Genomic DNA, 19,592 nt, shown 5'->3' on the forward strand with positions numbered 1-19,592 from the left:
GCTGACGTTTCGGGCCTAGACTAGGCCCAAAACGTCAGCCTTCCTGCTCCTCTCATGCTGCTTGGCCTACTGTGTTCATCCAGCTCTACACCTTGTTATCTCTTCTTAAACACAGACTTTTTTTTACAAATATAGAGTGAAACTGGCACATCAATGGATCTGAATTAAGACTGCTAGGGCAGTTTATAAACTCTGATGCATCTGGCTGGATCACACTGTTGTGAATGTCACATTGCCGCAGCTACTGTACTGCAACATTTCCTGCAGTTTATACCACACGGGATACATATGCCCACAATGCTTTCCATCCCCTTATTTCGAGTAACATTGAGCTTAACCCAAACTTTGCAGGGAATTGCTGAATCTTGCAACATAGAATCAAGTCATTCAGCCCTACTGGACTTATCCTGGCTTTTTGACAGAGCTATCCACCTAGCCTCACTATGCTGTTCATTCCACAGATATTTGAGTATATCTCCATTTGCTCATTTTAAGTCATTACTGAATCTGATTCAACTGCCTTCTCCAGATCACAACCTACTGAAATGAAAAAAAAATGTTGCCTGTCATCTACGCTCTGCATCTTTTGCTGATAATCTGAAATCTGCGTCTTCTGGTTACTGATCCTCCTGCCCTCTGGGCACAACTATTTCACATTTAATGTCTCATAACTCTCAAAAAGTCAGCCATCATTCCAGCCTGCTCTGTATTTCAATAATTCTTACAAAGGAACTAAGAGTAGGACTTAGTAATTCAGCCCCTCGAGCCTGCTCTACCATTTGATACGATCATGGCTGATCTCATCTTGGCCTCAATTTCACTTTCCTGCACACTCCCCATAATTCTTTAATTGTTACCAATTAGTGTCCCAGCATCCACCACGCTCTGGGCTGATGAATTCCACAGATTCACAACACTTTAGGGAAAGTAATTCTTGCTCATCTGTGTACCAAATCTGCTACCCCCCGTCCTAAAACCATAAACTCTCATTTTAGATTTCCCCACAAGGGGAATCATCTGCTCCATGTCAGTTTTCATCCTTCTCCACATTGCTTCCTTGAGTTCTTTCTCATTGTTCAGCTTCTCTTTTGTGCCTTTCTTAAGACTATTGATAGTCACTTTCAGTATAAGCAAGCTTCCAGATATTGTCCACTTCCAGAGCTCCGTAGCATTGCTGACCCTTTCTGGCCATATCACTAACTAGGTCCAGCATTATACATTTGCAACATTCCAAGTTTGTTCTACCTTTAATGGTTGGAACATCAAAGGCAAAGTCTTCACAATTTCATGGTTAGTGAGGGGTTCCTCACTGGAATTGCAAAATTGAAAATCAACTCTAATTATTTTGGAAATTAAAATTTCATCTCATTGATATTATTTGAAATGGTGGAGAGAAAGAAATGGAAACCAGAACGATGGAACTGCTGCGTCAAACCCATTCTTTTCCAATTCCTTTCTTGGAAAGCAACAATTCCATATTCCTGACTCTTTCCTTTCCTGTAATGTATCATTTTAAACCACAGATCTGGCATTGTCTGACCACTACTTCATTTACCTCATTCGACCTCCTACTCTTCTCAAACTTTATTGGTATCCTGAACAATGGGCCTTTTATCTAGGTCTCTATGCTGGAAAAAAAATACCTTGATGATCAAGTAGTCTGAGAATATCAGGAGTTAAGCATTAAATAAACTACACAACAGGATAACTCTTCATAACTACTAGAATGCTCATTCTAACTTCGCTAAGCTCCATTTCATACTGCCTACCATAATTTTACATTTTGCCCATAGTCAGAATGCCCTTTCTGAGCAAAACAGTTTCTTTGAAGCGTTGGAGAAAACTACACTATTACATTGCTGTAAGAAGATGGTATATTCAGTCCAACTCCAGTAGTTTAACCTTAGCTTGTCTGACTACCTGACTTAACAGCCTGGGTAAATCATTTCCATTATGACTTTGTCCCACAGGTTTCAGTTACTCATGTGTGATATAACCTCCAGTGTTACAATTTTCCCAATTCAATATGCTTTTATAAACTGCACATTTAATTATTATAGACAAAGTCAATAAATAGCAATAGATAAACATGAACATCCAATACCTTGGGGAGTTAGATCCAGTTTCTTATTACTGATGTCAGATCACATGTAAAAATGCCTCAGAATAGAGAGAGAGAAGCACACTTTAAAGTGCTGTGCGCTGATTCATTACAAAACAATCCTGCTGGGCAGAATCCCAAGGGCTACCATGAACCACACAGTGAAAGCAGCAGCCAGAAAGATATTCTCCAAAAATTGCTTCCAGGTGCAAGTTGAAATAAGCATGTCACCTCTTCTGGATCCAGATATAAGGACCTCAGAATATTGAAAACAAAAACCACAGGCACAGCAGCAAAGCGAATTTGTCGATCAGATGGGAAGGCTCACTCATACTGTGCCTCAGGGCTCAAGATATTGTCCACCAAAAATATGACCCAGTTGGAATAATGCTTCTCCACCTATAAATGTGAAGTTAAGTCGGATCATGTCCTGAGATACGGCCTTTCCTCTTTTTGCATAAGGCCATGTCTGCTGGGTTAAATGCATGCAGACACCTCTAGCTCCTTATTACTCTAGGAATGCACTCACACATACAACACACATACACACACCAGTCCTGTGTTGGGCTACAGTGTCCCATTCTGTTGCTCATCTAAAAACTGTCAACTCCCGGCTTTCGCTGAAAAGGTGTCGGTACTGATTAAGAATAAACTCTACAATCTGGTTCTGGTAGACCATGTGGACTGCGATGTTTCCTGTTTCTGTCTCTGGTCTCAGGAGGGTGGGGCCAAACACAATCGCCATACTCTGAGAACTCATTCGATTCTGATTGCGGTAGTCTATCACACTGGAAGAGAATGAAGGAGATTATTATAACTTGGAAAGCCATGTGCTATTTTATGTCACCATTATTCAATCCTAAAATACATCATTAAAATTGTCCTTGCATTCATTGCGAGCCAACTCCACAGTAGAAAAGGGACAAAAATATTAAATGAATTGTGTAGCAGAAAACAAATTTCTTCCCTTCAAAAGATTGTAAGCATGAACGTTACAAGCCCATCCAGCCCTCAATACGTGGCCAGGTCCATATCAGCAGCTGTCATTAATAATGATCAGGAACAGGAGTAAAAACAGATTACTGTCTGTTTAACCCTAGACCAGTGTAATACTGGGCTAAGTTTATATTGTACACAAACAGGCCATTCAGCCCAACTGGCTTATACCAATGTTTTATGTTCCACACAACCATCCTGCTTGAGCTAATACTAACGCCATGATCACTTTTACTTTTATCTACCTCGTGCTTAGTAAGCTTCCACATTAACGCATCAACACTTGTCACCTCAACCACTTATAATAGTCAGTTCCACTTTCCAACCAATCTCTAGGTCAAGAAGTTTCTCCTAAATTTCCTATTAGACTAAATCAGGTAAATTTTATAGCCCGTGGTTTCGGTCTCAAAACAAATCAAAGTATTTCCTCAATGCCTCCCCCATCAAATTTTTCATAGCTGTAAAGATTAGCTAACTCTTGGGTTTTCCAAATTCAACCTGATTCCGAGGAATCAGTTTATCAATGGATGACCTTGCTAGGTTACTGGTGGTGAAGTTAATTACTTCCTCATTTTTAATACCAAATTTCTCTCAATGATTAAACTTGTACAAAGCGCAATGAAAACTGGCCAAGGGCCATGATATAATGGCTGACTGAAATGGTTATTCTTGTGCAAGTTTGGACAGTGATGGTCAGGCAGCTGTTCACCTTGAGGCACCACAGCTGAGCCAAACTATTTATACACTTTTGGCGAAGATCTGTAGCTCGGGTTGTGGGTGAGGTTGTTGACTTGCTCGCTGAGCTGGCTTGTTCTTGTTCAGACGTTTCGTCACCATGCTAGGTGATGTCATCAGTGGAGCCTCCAATGAAGCCTTATGGCAGTGTGGCCAGTGTGTTAGGGCATACTGTGTCCTCCTGTTGCTGTCTGTTTAGTGGGCAACTGTGGATGAAGTTGCGGGGATATTTGTTTCGGGGATATTGGAGGCTCTACTGATGATGTCACCTAGCATGGTGACAAAATGTCTGAACGAGAACAAGCCAGTGCGGTGAGCAAGTCAACAACCTCACTATATTCACACAAAAGCACTAACCATACAGGCCAAGGACCTCAGTCGCTTTTTTTATTAGGCTGGGAAAAGTCAGGCAAAATATGGCATACTACAATGACCACAACATAGATCTGATAACTCTGCCTGGATTAAGGATCAATCCTGCACCATTTCAGATCAGAATCTTTGTAGTTTCCTCAGTTATTATTACTTCATGATGATCTCTGCACACTTAGTACTGCTATCTCTGACACAACATTTCCTTCACCCTGTATCCAAACGGTGCCCTGTGCCATCTGCTCAACCAAAATATTCCTTTACTAGCACCACAAAAAGCTGGCATTCTTTTGCTCTCTCTTTCCGGTTTGTTTTATATTATCTGACCTCTGTTCTTCATTTTCCTAAGTTTCTCCCCCACTTGCCTCAACATTAGCACCAGATGAGCTTTGACCCTTTATCTCATTTTGAACAAACAATTCTTGATGACTAACCTCCCTATAAACATCCACATGAAATAAATTCAGACCAATACTGATTTGCCCATATAATGTGCAGCATCATCAAATATAAGCATTTCTAATTGAATTCTCTATTGGAAGCACTCAATGTTATTTACAGCACAGGTTAAAACTGATGGACTATATGGTTAATGAAACAAGAGTCATCTAACACTCGCTTAGGAATGCTGTTGTGAAAATCTGTCTCACTTTTTACATAGTGCCCAACACAAACTTAGGATCACACAAAAATGTTCATGGCCAATTAAATATAATACATTCAAATAAAAAAAAGTCGTTATTATAAAGAAGAAATGTGGCAATAGTGTGTATAAGTGTTTACTCATTCTACTCCTTAAACATCTACTTGCACAAAGTCATACAGCACAGAAACAGACCCTTCAGACCAACCTGTCCATGCTGACCATAATCCCAAATTAAACTCGTCCCACCTGCCTGTGCTTGGCTCATATCCCTCCAATATTTCTTATTCATGTACTTATCCCAATGTCTCTTAAACATTGGAACTGTACCAACATCCACCACTTCCTTTGGAAATTCATTCCACACACGAACCACTCTCTGTGCAAAAAAGTTGTCCCTCATGTCCTTTTTAAATCTTTCCCTCTCGCCTTAAAAATATGCCCCCTAGTCTTGAAATCCCCCACCCTAGGGAAGAGACACTTGCCATTCACCTTATCTATAAGGTCACTTGTCAGACTATAGTCCTCCACACCCCCCCCATCCTACCCGCTCAAACCAATGGAAACAATTTCTTCCATTGACCTTATTTTTTTTCCTTAATATCATGAAAACTTTGATCACATCACCAAGTTGTCTAAGTCAAGGAAGTTCAGTCCTGGTTTATGTAATCTCTCCTTTATTTAACCATGGGAGTAAAGCTATAGCAGTAAACTTATGTAAACATACTGTCCAAAGTCAATCTCCTGAACATTGGTGCCCAAATCCACTCACGACACTCCAGAGTTTTCTTGCATTTGTTTACACAATTTGAATGTCTTGACTTGGCCAGCATTTATTTTCCACCCCTAAAAGTCCTTCAAAAGATGGTAAGCTGTCTTCACGAACAGTCTGTGTGGTACAGTACACCCACAGTGCTATTAGGAAAAGAACAGCTATATAGTTCCAAGTCAGGGTCATTGTGGCTTGGAGGGGAACTTGCACATGAACATGTAGCTGGTGTTCCTGTATGTCTGCTGCCCTCATCTTTCTGGGTGGTAAAGATTACATATTTGCAAGGAGCTGCGGGGTGTTTCTGCAATGCATCTTGTAGGTAGTACACACTGTGCACCATGATGGAGTAAAAGAATGTTTAAAGGTAGTGAATGCGGTGGCTATCAAGTGATCTGCTTTGTCCTAGATGGTGTCTTTTTGGAGCTTTTTGGAACTGCATCATCCAGGCAAGTGGGGAGGATTCTATCACACTCCTGACTTGTGCCTTGTAGCTGGTGGACAGGCTTTGGGAAGATGGGAGGGGAGTTATTTGCTCCAGTGTTCCTGGTCTCTGGCCTGCCTTTTGGGGTTTTTTTTTAAACTATGTAATTCACCCAGAGTGAAGACAGTTACTCACTTGCACAGATGTTTGAAGAGAACTTGCATGGTATCATGGTTGGACACAGGGAGCGAATGGATTAAGTCTTTGATGTATGTCAAACGCTGTCCAGGATCTCCCAACTCTGTGGGGAAAAAAAAGGTGGTATTTTAACTTTCAGTGAAACATTCGGAAGGAGAAAAAGTATTTTTTTTTTATCCCCAGGTCTTGCCACAGTTGTTTTTTGGTACCATAACTGTTTGGAGTTGATAGGTAACAGACTTGTGGGCCCTGCAAACATCAGTCTGATAGAAGCCCAATGAAGTGTACCTCGACACTGTCCAGTTGAATGGCAGTTTAACATAAACTCAATTTAGGCATAATGGAAACAAGGAGTATTAATCCACTTGCTGCTATTTCAAAGCACTGCAAATAGGGAACCTCTTTCACCTTCAATCCAGCTTGTAGATAGATGGTGGTCACCAGGAGAACTCAAGGAGTAGATATAATTCACTTATTTTACACGGTCATTAGCAGCTGCAAAAGGTCATGAGCAGGAACATTATTTATTCAATATCAAGTAATATAGAAGATTTTGACTATTATGATCAAAAGCACCAACACAGAGGATCCCTATCCTGCTGAATACAGATTTCCATAGCTTTCAGTTAGTCACTGCGAGCCAGTGCAACATCTAACTGTTTGCCTAGTCATAAACACAAAGAAAATCAAAGAGATTCACAGAACAGATAAGATTTTCTAGGATCACCAGTCATCTTTTTGGCTTTGGTTAAGAAAAAGTAAAAAACCGCATTAAAAACTATAAACTATATTTGAAAGAAGTGCCAATTCCAGGTAATAAGAAACAAAACCAATAAAGTACCTGACCCTTGCCTAGCTACAAATTCTGAAAATGTACTGTTTACATGCTGGCTACGAATGACAGAACTGAATATGATATATCCCAGTTTGTCACTGATTCAAAGCTGGATGGGAAAGTGAACAATACAGAGAGATATAGACAAGTTAAACGAATAAAAGTGGCAGCTGGGGTACAGAATATAGTGAAAGTGAACTTACCACTGTGGCACGGAAAAATAGAAAAGCAAAATTTTCTTTTAAAATAGACTAGTGAATGTTGGTATTCAGAAGGATTTGGGTGCCCTTGCACACAAATTACCAAAAAAAACACGCAGGTAGAGGAACCAATAATAGAAGCAGAGGATATATTAGCCTTTACTACTAGTTTTTGTTTTCTCCTTTATTCTTGGGGTTTGGGCATTACTGGCGAGATCAGAGCTTGTTGCATGGCCACTTCAGGAAGCAGTTAAGTGTTAACCACATTACTATGGGTGTAGAGTCACATATAGACTAGACCGTCACCCAGCAGATTTCCTTCCTGCATTAGTGAACCAGATTGGTTTTTACACCTATTGTACAACGTGGTTTTCGCTGTTGCCATTACCAACCCTAGTTTTATATTCCTAATCTATTTATTGCCTTTAAATTCCACTAGCTGCAGCGGGATTCAAACCTGGAGCATTAGCCCAAGTCTCTGGATTACACTAATGCAGTGACATTACCACGATGTGTCTCTTCATTCTTGAAGGACAGGAATAAGGAAGTCTGCAATGTTTTATATTGCTTTCATGAGATAATGTGCTTTGTTATTATTTACATCCAATCAGTTCCCATTGACCTGATCATTTTCTAGCTCCCAATCTTAATTCTCTCTAAACTACAAGTATCTCCATGGAAACCAGCCATTTTGAATGCAATATCTGTACAAAGATCTTGTGTAGCATATTATTTTCTTATCCACAAATCCTGCTTCTTGTTGTTAATGTTTTCTCAGCTTTTCCACTGCAATGTGAACTGTCAAAATAGTTAAACGTTCTGATCACTAGTTGGCTCTGTTTGATTCCAAAATCTCTGTTTTTTTGCCACCTTGTATACATAGAAAAGACATGGGCAAGATCACAGGCAATTTAAACTTCTCAATTTATTAAAAAGCTGCTAGCATAAGCAGCAATTGGGGCACTAAGATTAGGGAGCAGTTGTATAAAGAAAATTCTACTTTTACTTACTCATTGCGTTGATAAAACTCTCAAAGTAATTGAATGGGAAAAGTGGCTCAGACAGTTCTCGGAAGAAGAGTTTCAGGGCCCCAGTGATAACATGGACATCGTCCCATGGGCCTTCCTCCAAGTTCACATTTTCATCTGTGAAAGAAGGATAACAAATGAACAAGTTAAGCTTCAGAGCCACCACTGGTAAAGGCTTACACATCTCAACATAACTGGGGTTTGGGACAAAAAAAACTGCAGCAGCTGGAATCCAAGGTAGACAAACAGGAGGCTGGAAAACACAGCAAGCCAGGCAGCATCTGGAGAAGGAGAAGTCAACATTTCAAGTATAACCCTTCTTCAGGACTGGATGTGAGGGTAGGGGGAGCTGCAGATAAAGAGTGGGGCAGGGGAGGGTAGCGGAATGGTGGTGACAGGTGGACACCATAGTAGGTATAACCTGGTTGGTCGATGGGAGGGATAAATCCGGTTGGCAGCTGGAATGAAAGGGAAGAGATGGGGCTGGAAAGGGAGCCGGGGATGGGTGGGAAGGTTATTTGAAATTAGAGAACTCAATGTTGAGTCCTCCAGGCTGTAGGATGCCCAGGTTAACTGGGGTTTACCTGCTGAGCAATCCTTAAGCTGCTTGACCTTAACGTGCAACGACAGCCTCACATCTTCCAATGAAAATGACATTTTCCAATTCCCAATTACACATTCCAGCATTGTTTGACTGGGTAGCATGTGCGGATTTGGGGTGAGGAGACAGTCAGCTGTGATTCCCAACCTGGTCACGTAGGTTCTGACTGTCGTTGCCAAAGTTTGCACAAAGTTTGACCTTTTGGGGGAGGAGACTATCATTCCAATATGAGTTAGTTGTTACTGCCCACATGCAGAAATTTGGAATAAAATTGGGACATTATTTACACTTTAAGAAAAAAATTGTCCACTTGTGGTGCATTGATTGCCAAGCCCTCGGGTTTAGTAACTTGCTTGGTCACTTCAATATCACATGTAGGCCCCACCAATTAAAGGCAACACATTCAGTATCTGCAACATCATAAATAAATGACAATCAGACAATTTTACAAGTTGATTTAATTGATACTAAAGCCCTAATTTTCATCAAGTTGGAAGGGCCTGTGCCTTAGACAAAATGATGCCTGGGCCTGGAATCAATCTGTTCCACCTCTGAACATGGCATCCATCATTTCTATGGTGTGGGCTAGTTTCACAGAATCACTGGCACTTTTAAACATGCAGTTACCTTCAAACACACCAAATTGTGTCACCCGTGTTTCTGAAACATGACCTGTCGTGAAGTCATAGAAACAGACCCTTTGGTCCATTTCATCCATGGCGACCAGATATCCTAAATTAATCTAATCCCATTTGCCAGCATTTCGCCCATATCCTTTTAAACCCTTCCTATTCATATACCCAACCAGATGCTTTTTAAAGGTTGTAATTGTACTCATCTCCACCACTTCCTCTGGCACCTCATTCCATACATGCATCACCCTCTGCATGAAAAAGTTGGCACTTAGGTCCCTTTTAAATCTTTCCCCTCTCACCTTAAACCTACGCCCTCTAGTTTTAGACTCCCCTACCCTGGGGAAAAGACCTTGACTATTCACCCTATCCATGCCCCTCATGATTTTATAAACCTCTATAAGGTCACTCCTCAGCCTCCAACACTCCAGGGAAAATAGGCCCAGCCTATTCAGCCTCACGCAAACCCTCCAACCCTGGCAATAATCCTTAAATCTTTTCTGAAACCTTTCAAGTTTAGCACCTTCCCTATAGTAGAAAGACCAGATTGGAATGCAGTATTCCAAATGTGACTGACTAATGTCTTGTATAGTCGCAACATGACATCCCAACTCCTATACTCAATGCACCGACCAATAAAGGCAAGCGTATCAAACACTTTCTTCACTACTCTGTCTACCTGCGACTCTACTTTCAAGGAACTAGAAGCTGCAGTCTAAGGTCTCTCTGTTTGGCAACACTCCCCAGGTCCCTACCATTAACTGTATAAGTCCTGCCCTGATTTGCCTTTCCAAAATGCAGTACCTCACACCGATCTAGATTAAAATCTATCTGCCACTCCTCCGCCCATCAGCACATCTGATTAAGATCCTGTTCTACTCTGAGGTAACCTTCTTTGCTGTCCACTACACACCGTGTCTTTTGACATTTGAGGGAAAGTTGTAAATCCGCCAGTGTTCTTTGGAAAAATAAGTGACTCTTATGAAGAGGTTAGATACCCTTCTTTGGGGCTGTTAGACTTCAATGAGCATAAAAAGTGGATAAGGTTTTGTAACTGATTAGCTGTCAAGTCATTCAAATACACTGCCCTTTAAAGTTTGAAAAAAAAGCAGTCAATCTGTTGACAACAAGGTGCAGGGCTGGATGAACACAGCAGGCCAAGCAGCATCATAGGAGCAGAGAGGCTGACGTTTCGGGCCTAGACCCTTCATCTGTTGACTTTGTTTTAAAATCAGATCATGCAATGTCAACGGATATTTGTTGACAACTGAATTAGTGATTTAGGTTTAGTGCTTTTTGACTGCATTCACAACCTACCGTTATCAGAGTGGGTGGGGGCTGGAAAGAGGGCAGGGGTGAGTCCTAATTTCACAATTTAGTTAGCAGCCCATAAAGGTTATAAAGTTGTCTTTGATGTGGGGCTAAGGTTAAAATGTTTGACTCTCCAAGACATTAAATAATTAAAGGAAATGTTTTTTCTTTAAATAAGGGATCAAGTACTTAAAGGGAGTTAAATGTATTGAATGACCTCTTATCAAATTAGACTTTTTACGTTGTGATCTAAGTAGCAAATACTTAGATCTTTATTCCATTTAATCTCAGCTAGGCTGCCAAGATCTGTTCAGTGATGGACACTGGATGTGTTGGTATAGTATGTGTAAAAGAGCAAAGGGTTGTCGGTGGAGGGCATAGGCAGGCACTAATTAGCCTGGATGGGGCACGTGGAGCCATTGGAAGAGTTCAGGGTGTGAAGAGTGAGCACTTCACAAAAGGGTGATTCGGAAATATGATTTAAAAGAGAGGAGACTTCTTTTAATATTCGTCAGGTTTCTGTTTGGCGCTGAAGTGGAATGTTCTGCTGTCCATGTCTTCATTCAAACCAAGTCCCGCTCCGCCACCACCTCTGAGCCCCTGACATGCAATGACTCCTGTTCAGCAATGCTTCAAATTTAAAATTCTTATTTGTGCGTTCAAATCACATCATGACCTTACCAATCCTTCTCTGACCTCTTGTGCCATGCCACTGCTGGTGATCATGCCTGGAGCTATTTCAACCTCAAGTTCTGTAATTACCTCCCCGAACCTCTCTGCCTTTTTCCTTTCTTGTAGATGTGCTGACAAAGCTGCATCTTTGTTCATACTTTTGGATGCCTCTCCTAATGGCAAAGATACAGTGCTATCAAATTCTACATGATTAAGCTCCTGTGAACACTTCAGGAGTTTTTAACTGGGCTAAAGTGCTATAGAAATACAAGCCAGTAATGTAGTTTTAGCAAGCTTGAATTGAGCTAAATTAGTTTTATTTTCACGTTTTTACTAAGCGATGAAGTCTCACCATGATTGACTTTGAAACGTAGCTTCTGTATGAGCGCCAGGTTCCCACTGACTCGGTACAAGCCATCAATGTCCAAACCTAAGAGGTGAGAAAAGGAGATCATTGAGGCTTCTCTGCATGGTGCTGCTTTTAGTCAGAAATTGGAGAATCCTGGTGAGAACATCCCAGAAAGGTTTACACAAGTATAACAAGGAACAGCCATGTCATGTTTTTATGTTTAATATCAATTCTAAAATGACGCTTGATGTATCCTAAATATAGTCTATATTGGTGTGAATCAATGCAAACAAAATTACATCAAATGTACAGCACAGAAACGGGCCATTTAGTCCAAATTGTCTCTGCAGTATTGGTGCTTCACAAAAGGTTCCTCCCATCCCTCATCTCATCCTATAATTTATTTATCTAGCATCTCCTTAAAATGCATCAATGCAAACCCTAAACTTACTCCTTGTATTATTAAGTTCCACATTTCAATCACTTTCTGGGTTAAAAAGAAGTTAAAGTCTTAGATAAGGCTTTCTTAAATTGGGGCAGTGATCATACCTGAACCAAACAACAGAAAAATAGGCACCACATCAATTTTCCCCAGATATGTTGTTGATAATTTGTAATGATCCATAATCAGGATACTGGGCAGGGTTTTTATACTCTGAATTTAGGACTAGGTAAGATTTAGTCACAGCCCAAAGTATAAGATTTTTCATGCTTGGAAGTGTCACACAGACAAAGCATAAGTCAAGCTTGGCTGTGCAATGTTCTACTGCTACTATTCCATGCATGGGCACACTGGCTTCACTTCCTATCTATTTGCTGTCAGCTCTGAAACTGCCAAGGTTTAAGCATTGTACATTTCGCGTTGGTGACATCATGTACCATGTTACATGCATGTGATATCCAGCTTCATTGCTACCTCCCACCCACCTTCTCTGTTCTGGATGGCGTAAATGACAAAGGAGAGAGAGGAGACAACATAATAACAGCGAGAAGAGGGAAGGAGAACAGCTGCAGAGCTGACACAAAGAGGTATTGAGCTATTTGGAGAGAGAAGAAGAATGGATGTCAAACAGAATGAGATAGAAAGTGTTAGAGGAAGAATTTGGTAAAAAATGGTAGACCGGAAAGTGTGAGGGTTGTTACAAGGAGAGAGCAAGAGATTAAATTTTGCTTTGTCTGTTAATGATCACCATCATGGGACATCACGGAGTAAAATTAAAAATGTTCGAGTAATGTATTTAAAATGATGTTCCTCTTACAGTAATCAGGAGAGGTCTAACTTTAAGAGGCAGCGTTCCCAAACATTACCTCGTTTCTCTACAGCTTGAATGCACTGCATCACAAAACGTGGTACTGTGGTATTCTCCCGCTGGCACAGGTCCGCCAAATAGCAACCAAATACTTGATCTGTAAAACCCAAAATCACATAATGCTGAGTCTCTGGCCATTAAACCCAAGCCACACTAGAAAACTCAGAACAGTGAATGATGATCAGAGAAGCTAATGTAAGGCTAGAGAAGGTGCTGTAAACTCCAGGGTATACAAATGGGTACGTTCTCCTACAGCAGTATATATGGCTAAACATACAAAGACCATATTACATTTTATAAGGCGGATTTCGTCACATCAGTGTGCAGTTAGCATAAGAATGTACATATACTTATGAACTTAATCTGAGATCCTTTTATACTCACATTTTACATATTCCAACTCACCAATTACATTAACATGGTGGGAGACTATTAACTAAAGTGCATGCATTGATATAAAAAAGATACTAACTATGAAATATATGATTATATAGAACAAATAATGTTTAGATTAATAGATAAAGCATTATATTCATAAACCATTAGACTGATATTTCTGATAATATTAAGATTTAATTAAAATTATTCTTTTGAACTTAGTACATGAAAAACAATGGCATTATCCTGATCATTCCAAAAAGTATCTCAAAAATTCCTGAAAACTGGTACTTTCCAAACTTTGAGACAAGACCTTTGATCCAGCATTCCTCAGTGCTGGTTGGGGAATTTAGAATACAGGTCACTGTCTCAGAGTAAGGGATCAGTAATTGGGACTGAGATGAGGAGAAATGTCTTCATTAAAAGGGTTATGAATTTTTAGAACAGCCTACCACTAGAGAACCGTGGATGCTCAGTATTCAAGACAAATGTCGATGGAATTTTGGGAACCAAGGAAATTAAAGGATGAGAAAATGCAGCAGGAGGTTTGAGATGATGTGGAAGATCAGCCATGATCTTCATATAAGCATAGCCAGCTTGAAGAGCCAAATGTCTTTCTTCACTTCCTCTTTATTTTGTTCATATACTTTTTATAATATCATTTGATATTTCCTGTACTAAAAAAGAATTCCCAGTGTGTTTTATTTCCCCATTTGTGTTACGTTTTCCTCGTGTTTCCATAGGAACACAGGCCTAGTTGCAACCTGGTACAGTAGGCCAAATGGTGCTCCTGCTGCACTAATTCCTGTGACTTTGAGGTGGACAAAACGTACAGAAACATAGAACAAATTGTTCACAAATAATATGCAGTACTCAGAAAATTAATGAGTGCTCCTTCCAAGGCCTAGCTGCCTGTGCCACAGCAATGCCAGAGTCTGGGAGCAGCAGGCATGGGAAGTGCTTTCTCGGGAGGATCGTGGGATGTGACATTTTGGGAACTGGCCTGGCGGAGGATTGAAAGCAAGGGCCAGGGTGGGGCTTTCAGTTGCCACCCCCTTGCCTCATCTGCACCCTCTGCCATGCCCAGATTGGGGCTAATCGAGGCCCCCCAATTCCCAATGCCCGGGTAGCGGGCCACTCACTCTTGCCAGTCAGGAAATCTGCCGGCAGTCTCAGCTGCTGAAAACAGGATTAATCGTAGCTGTGCCGTGAAAAAGGCCCTTTTTGAAAACTTAACGATCTTAATTAGCCTGGTGAGAAGATTTTCTTGGCCAGAATTGAACTTCTGTGGTGACTGGAAAAGGGTGGATTTTGATGCCAATTGCCCAATTATCTTCAGTGTCACTTCATGTGAGAAAGATTCTACCCAGGGAGTCTTGAGTAAAACAGCTCATTTTGTTAGCTGTCGGTGGGTGGGGTCTAATTAAAACAAAATGGTTGGCAGGTTATCGTAACTTGTGCAATTTCCGAATGCTCTGTAATTGTTGCTATACTGCCTCACACTGTTTTTTCTTACCTTGGATATAACCCTTTTCCCTCACACTTTGCAGCGTTGGTCTCCGCAGCAAGAATCTTTTCAATTTGATCTTGACTTTCTTGTGATCGGTGCTTTCAGCGCTGTTGACTGAGGAATTTCTGGGAGGCCCTGAAGTAAAGAGAAAGAGAGTTAATCCTGACATTGCTTCCAGTATACTGGGAGCCAGGCAGCTCAAGGTATGGCGTAACTAGGGAACTGCACAAATCTTTACAATACGCAAAAACAGTTCGAGATGCTGTGATGTTTCAAGATGGAGATTTTCTGCTCCCAGCATTTGAACCGTACAGTACAGAAAGAGACCATTTGGCCCCATCATGCCTCTACAAGATCTTTTGAGGAACTTTCCTGCAAAGCTTTTCCCAAGTGTTTTGAATGTCATTATTGAATCTGCTCCTACCACCCTTTCAGTCAATGCATTTGAGACTTAGCCTTATGCTGTGTAAAACAAATCATTTGATCGCACCCCGGACCTTTTTACAATTACTTCAAAAAACCTGCGGACAAGGAAGGCGCAGTTGTGGTATGACGCACTGACCTCGACATCGCCGAGGCCAGGTGCCAACTCTCTGACACCTCCTCCTACCGCCCCCTTGATCATGACCCCGCCCCGACCACCAAAACGTCATCTCCCAGACTTTCCACAACCTCATCACATCAGATGACCTCCCACCCGCAGCCTCCAACCTCGTCGTTCCCCAACCTCGCACCGCCCATTTCTATCTCCTTCCCAAAATCCATAAACCCGACTGCCCTGGTCGACCCATTGTCTCTGCCTGCTCCTGTCCCACCGAACTTATCTCCACTTATCTCGACTCCATTTTCTCCCTCATGGTCCAGGAACTCCCCACCTACATCTGTGACACCATCCACACCCTCCACCTCCCCCAAAACTTCCGATTCCCTGGCCCTCAACACCTCACCTTCACCATGGACGCCCAGTCCCGAAATACTTGTATTGCCCATGCAGAGGGCCTAAAAGCCCTCCGTTTCTTACTCTCCCGCAGGCCTGACCAGTCGCCCTCCACCGACACCCGAATCCGCCTAACCGAACTCGTCTTTACCCTTAACAACTTCTCCTTCAATTCCTCCCACTTCCTACAGATGGAAGGGGTGGCCATGGGAACCCGCATGGGCCCAAGCTACGTCTGCCTCTTTGTGGAATACATGGAACATTCCCTCTTCCACAGCTACAATGGCCCGATCCCCTACCTCTTCCTCCGCTACATTGATGACTGTGTCGGCGCCGCCTCGTGCTCCCACAAGAAGCTCGAACAGTTCATCCACTTTACTAACACCTTCCACCCCAACCTTAAGTTCACCTGGACCATATCTGATACCTTGCTCTCCTTCCTGGATCTCTCTGTCTCCATCTCTGGTAACCACCTGGAAACCGATATCTATTTCAAGCCCACCGACTCCCACAGCTACCTAGAATACACCTCCTCTCACCCACCTTCCTGCAAGAATGCTATCCCCTATTCCCAATTCCTTCACCGTCGCCGCATCTGCTCCCAAGATGAGGCATTCCACTCCCGGACATCCCAGATGTCCTCGTTTTTCAAGGACTGCAATTTCCTTCCTACAGTGGTCGAAAACACTCTCGACTGCATCTCTTGTGTTTCCCGTATCTCAGTCCTCACACCCGCTCCCCACAATAACAACAAAGACAGAATCCCCCTGTCCTCACGTATCACCCCATCAACCTCCAGATTCAACGCATCATTCTCTACCATTTCCGCCACCTGCAATCCGATCCCACTACCAAGGATATATTTCCCTCCCCACCCTTATCTGACTTCCAGAGGGACTGCTCTCTCCGCGACTCCCTCGTCCGCTCCATGCTCCCCACCAGCCCCACCACCCCCGGCACTTTTCCCTGCAACCGCAGGAGGTGCTACACCTGCTCCTACACCTCCCCCATCACCCCTATCCAAGGCCCCAAGAAAACCTTCCACATCAAACAGATGTTCACCTGCACATCTGCTAATGTGGTCTATTGTATCTGTTATCCCGATGTGGCCTCCTCTACATCGGGGAAACAAAGCAGAGACTTGGAAACCACTTTGTGGAACACCAACGCTCGGTTCATGACAAACGATAACACCTCCCAGTCGAAACAACTCCCCCTCCCACTCCTTGGACGACATGTCCATCCTGAGCCTCCTCCAGTGCCACAACGATGCCACCCAAAAACTGGAGGAACAGCGCCTCATATTCCGCCCGGGAACCCTACAACCCAATGGTCTCAATGTGGACTTTACAAGCTTCAAGATCTCCCCACCCCCAACCTCATCCCAAGACCAGCCCTCACCTCCCATCCCCGCCTCCTTAACCTGTCTGTCTTCCCTCCCACCTACCTGCCTCTCCCTCCTCACTGACCAACCCCCATCCCAACTCCCTACCTACACGCACCTTTACTGGCTTCATCCCCGCCTCCTTGACCTGTCCATCTTCTCTCCACCTATCTGCTCCTCTATCCACCTTCTTTCATCACGTTCCCCCTCTCTATTTATTTCAGAACCCCCTTCCCCTCCCCCATTTCTCAAGACGGGTCCTGACCCGAAATGTCAGCTTTCCTGCTCCTCTGATGCTGCCTGGCCTGCTGTGTTCCTCCAGCTCCATATTGTGTTATCGCAGACTCCAGCATCAGCAGTTCCTACTATCTCTACCCAACGTTCTTGCCAGATTGAGTACGTAACTATTCAGTCACTTGAAAATTACTGCACAATTGTTGTTCTCAGAGAAATAACAAATGTGACCTATTGTTCCAAAAAGATATAAAGGGACCTCACACTAAACAAAAAGACCATACATAACCAAGTTTTAAAAGGAGCATTGCTTCTGCCATTTCAGACATTTGCTCCTCCTTTTGATATTGCTTCTGTTCCATGTTTTCAGGATTCAGTGTTTTGACTGCCGTTTCCATGGGATGTGGGAAGGGCTTCACAGCAAATTAAGTACTTGCAAAATACTGTTCCTGTTGCAATTGGGGAAAAATGCCTGTCAAAACTATGCACAGCACAATCCCACAAACAGCATGGAGGTAAGTGACCACAACAACCTATCTGGATGATGTTACTTCAGAAGAAATATTGTCTAGGACTGCTTTGGTCTTGTTCAGATGGGACCATGGGTTCTGTGATGCTTACCCAGGAGGGTTGGTCTTCACTTAGCTTTTAATCTAGAAGGTGGTGATCCTTCGGTGTTGCACTACAGCTTCAGCCTTGATTTTTTGCTCAAGCCTCTGAAGTGGGACTTAGAATCCACAAACTTATGATTTGAAGAGTAAAAGCAAAATACTATAGATGCTGGAAATCTGAATCAAAAGCAGAGCACTGGAGAAACTCAAACTGGTCTGGCAGATCTGTAGACAGTGAAACAGAGTTCACATTGAGAGTCCAATATGATTCTTCTTCAGACCTGCTGAGTTTCTCCAACACTTTGTTTTGATTCAGGACTCTGTTTCGGAATAATTTGCAGAAGAATTACAAGTGGAACAGATCACCAGGGAACGTGAAATGAGGCCAGGACACTGGAGCAGCTCCTGGACGTTGTATTGGAAAGATGGAAGTGTTGACATTGAGGGAGGCTGAGATCAAAAGGAGGTAATGGGTCTTCTGTACTCAAACTGTTCTTTTGACATAGCCATTCTGGAATGGACATGACTTGGAATTATACAGTACTTCTTTATTGTGACTGGGTCAAAATGCTGGAATTCCCTGACAGCACCGTCGGTGTCCTTACACCATATCGACTCTGGTGGTTCAACAAAGAAGCTCACTAGCATCTTACCAAGGGCAATTTCAAACAGGCAACAAATGCTAGTCTTGCCACCAATACATTCATGGATTAATGAAACATTTTTAAAAATCCACAGAAGTGGGAAAGGAAAATGCCAAAGAGTAGGCAATTATAGCACCTTGGGCAAATGATTGGGAATGGGAATGACTTGCACACCACATGTAAAAATAGAAAGGTCATGGGTGGATATGCATTTGCCATAGCTCAGCCTGTCAAAGTCCCTGGGGAAAAGCAGACTGTATCATCAGTCATAAACAGTTATGGAACACGCAGACCCAGTGAAGCAACCTTGCAGAGAATAAGGGAGAGGGAGGGAGACACGTCACTGAGAGGCCCTGGGGATTGGTTGTGGCATTTAGTTCAATTCTGTGATATGAGAATTGGAAATTGGTTCCCAATTGCCCATTGGTAAATAAATACACTCTACAAACTCATTGAGACATTTACCACGAATCCTCTTGTCATCTTTATCTTTGCTGTTATGTTTCTCAGATCCAGCTACATCAGCATCAACTTCATCTGTGCTGACAGTATCCACCTTAAGTGGAGAAGCAAAAGAGAATACATTGAATCAATGCCATTACACACAGATTTCACCTGACAAAGCAGCAGCGCTCCAAAAGCTTGTGATTTCAAATAAACATGTTGGACTATGACGTGGTGTTGTGTGACTTCTGACTCCATTGCACATGGATGTTAG

The 19,592-nt window shown here is 42.4% G+C and overlaps 1 protein-coding gene and 1 long non-coding RNA gene across 4 annotated transcripts in view; one reads left to right on the forward strand and one right to left on the reverse strand.

Annotated features, from left to right (window-relative positions):
- Positions 1–69: 69 nt before the first annotated feature.
- The window catches only part of arhgap27l (Rho GTPase activating protein 27, like), a 261,659-nt gene continuing 242,136 nt past the window's right edge, over positions 70–19,592 (reverse strand). For all 3 annotated transcript variants that reach the window (XM_048614814.1, XM_048614813.1, XM_048614815.1), the window contains 7 exons: positions 19,340–19,430; positions 15,071–15,199; positions 13,175–13,273; positions 11,870–11,947; positions 8,284–8,418; positions 6,236–6,341; positions 70–2,889 (listed from right to left, as the gene is read on the reverse strand). In XM_048614814.1, coding sequence (XP_048470771.1) covers positions 2,691–2,889; positions 6,236–6,341; positions 8,284–8,418; positions 11,870–11,947; positions 13,175–13,273; positions 15,071–15,199; positions 19,340–19,430 — 837 coding nt within the window. In that variant the 3' untranslated portion in view covers positions 70–2,690. The remainder of the gene's footprint in view (positions 2,890–6,235; positions 6,342–8,283; positions 8,419–11,869; positions 11,948–13,174; positions 13,274–15,070; positions 15,200–19,339; positions 19,431–19,592) is intronic.
- LOC125486611 lies at positions 15,097–19,548 on the forward strand. The gene is made up of 4 exons (XR_007265254.1): positions 15,097–15,267; positions 17,990–18,134; positions 18,547–18,696; positions 19,385–19,548. It is a non-coding gene; the product is annotated as an uncharacterized LOC125486611 (long non-coding RNA).

The sequence above is a fragment of the Rhincodon typus genome, chromosome 30, assembly GCF_021869965.1.
Source record: "Rhincodon typus isolate 14 chromosome 30, sRhiTyp1.1, whole genome shotgun sequence".
NCBI classification, from domain to species: domain Eukaryota; kingdom Metazoa; phylum Chordata; class Chondrichthyes; order Orectolobiformes; family Rhincodontidae; genus Rhincodon; species Rhincodon typus.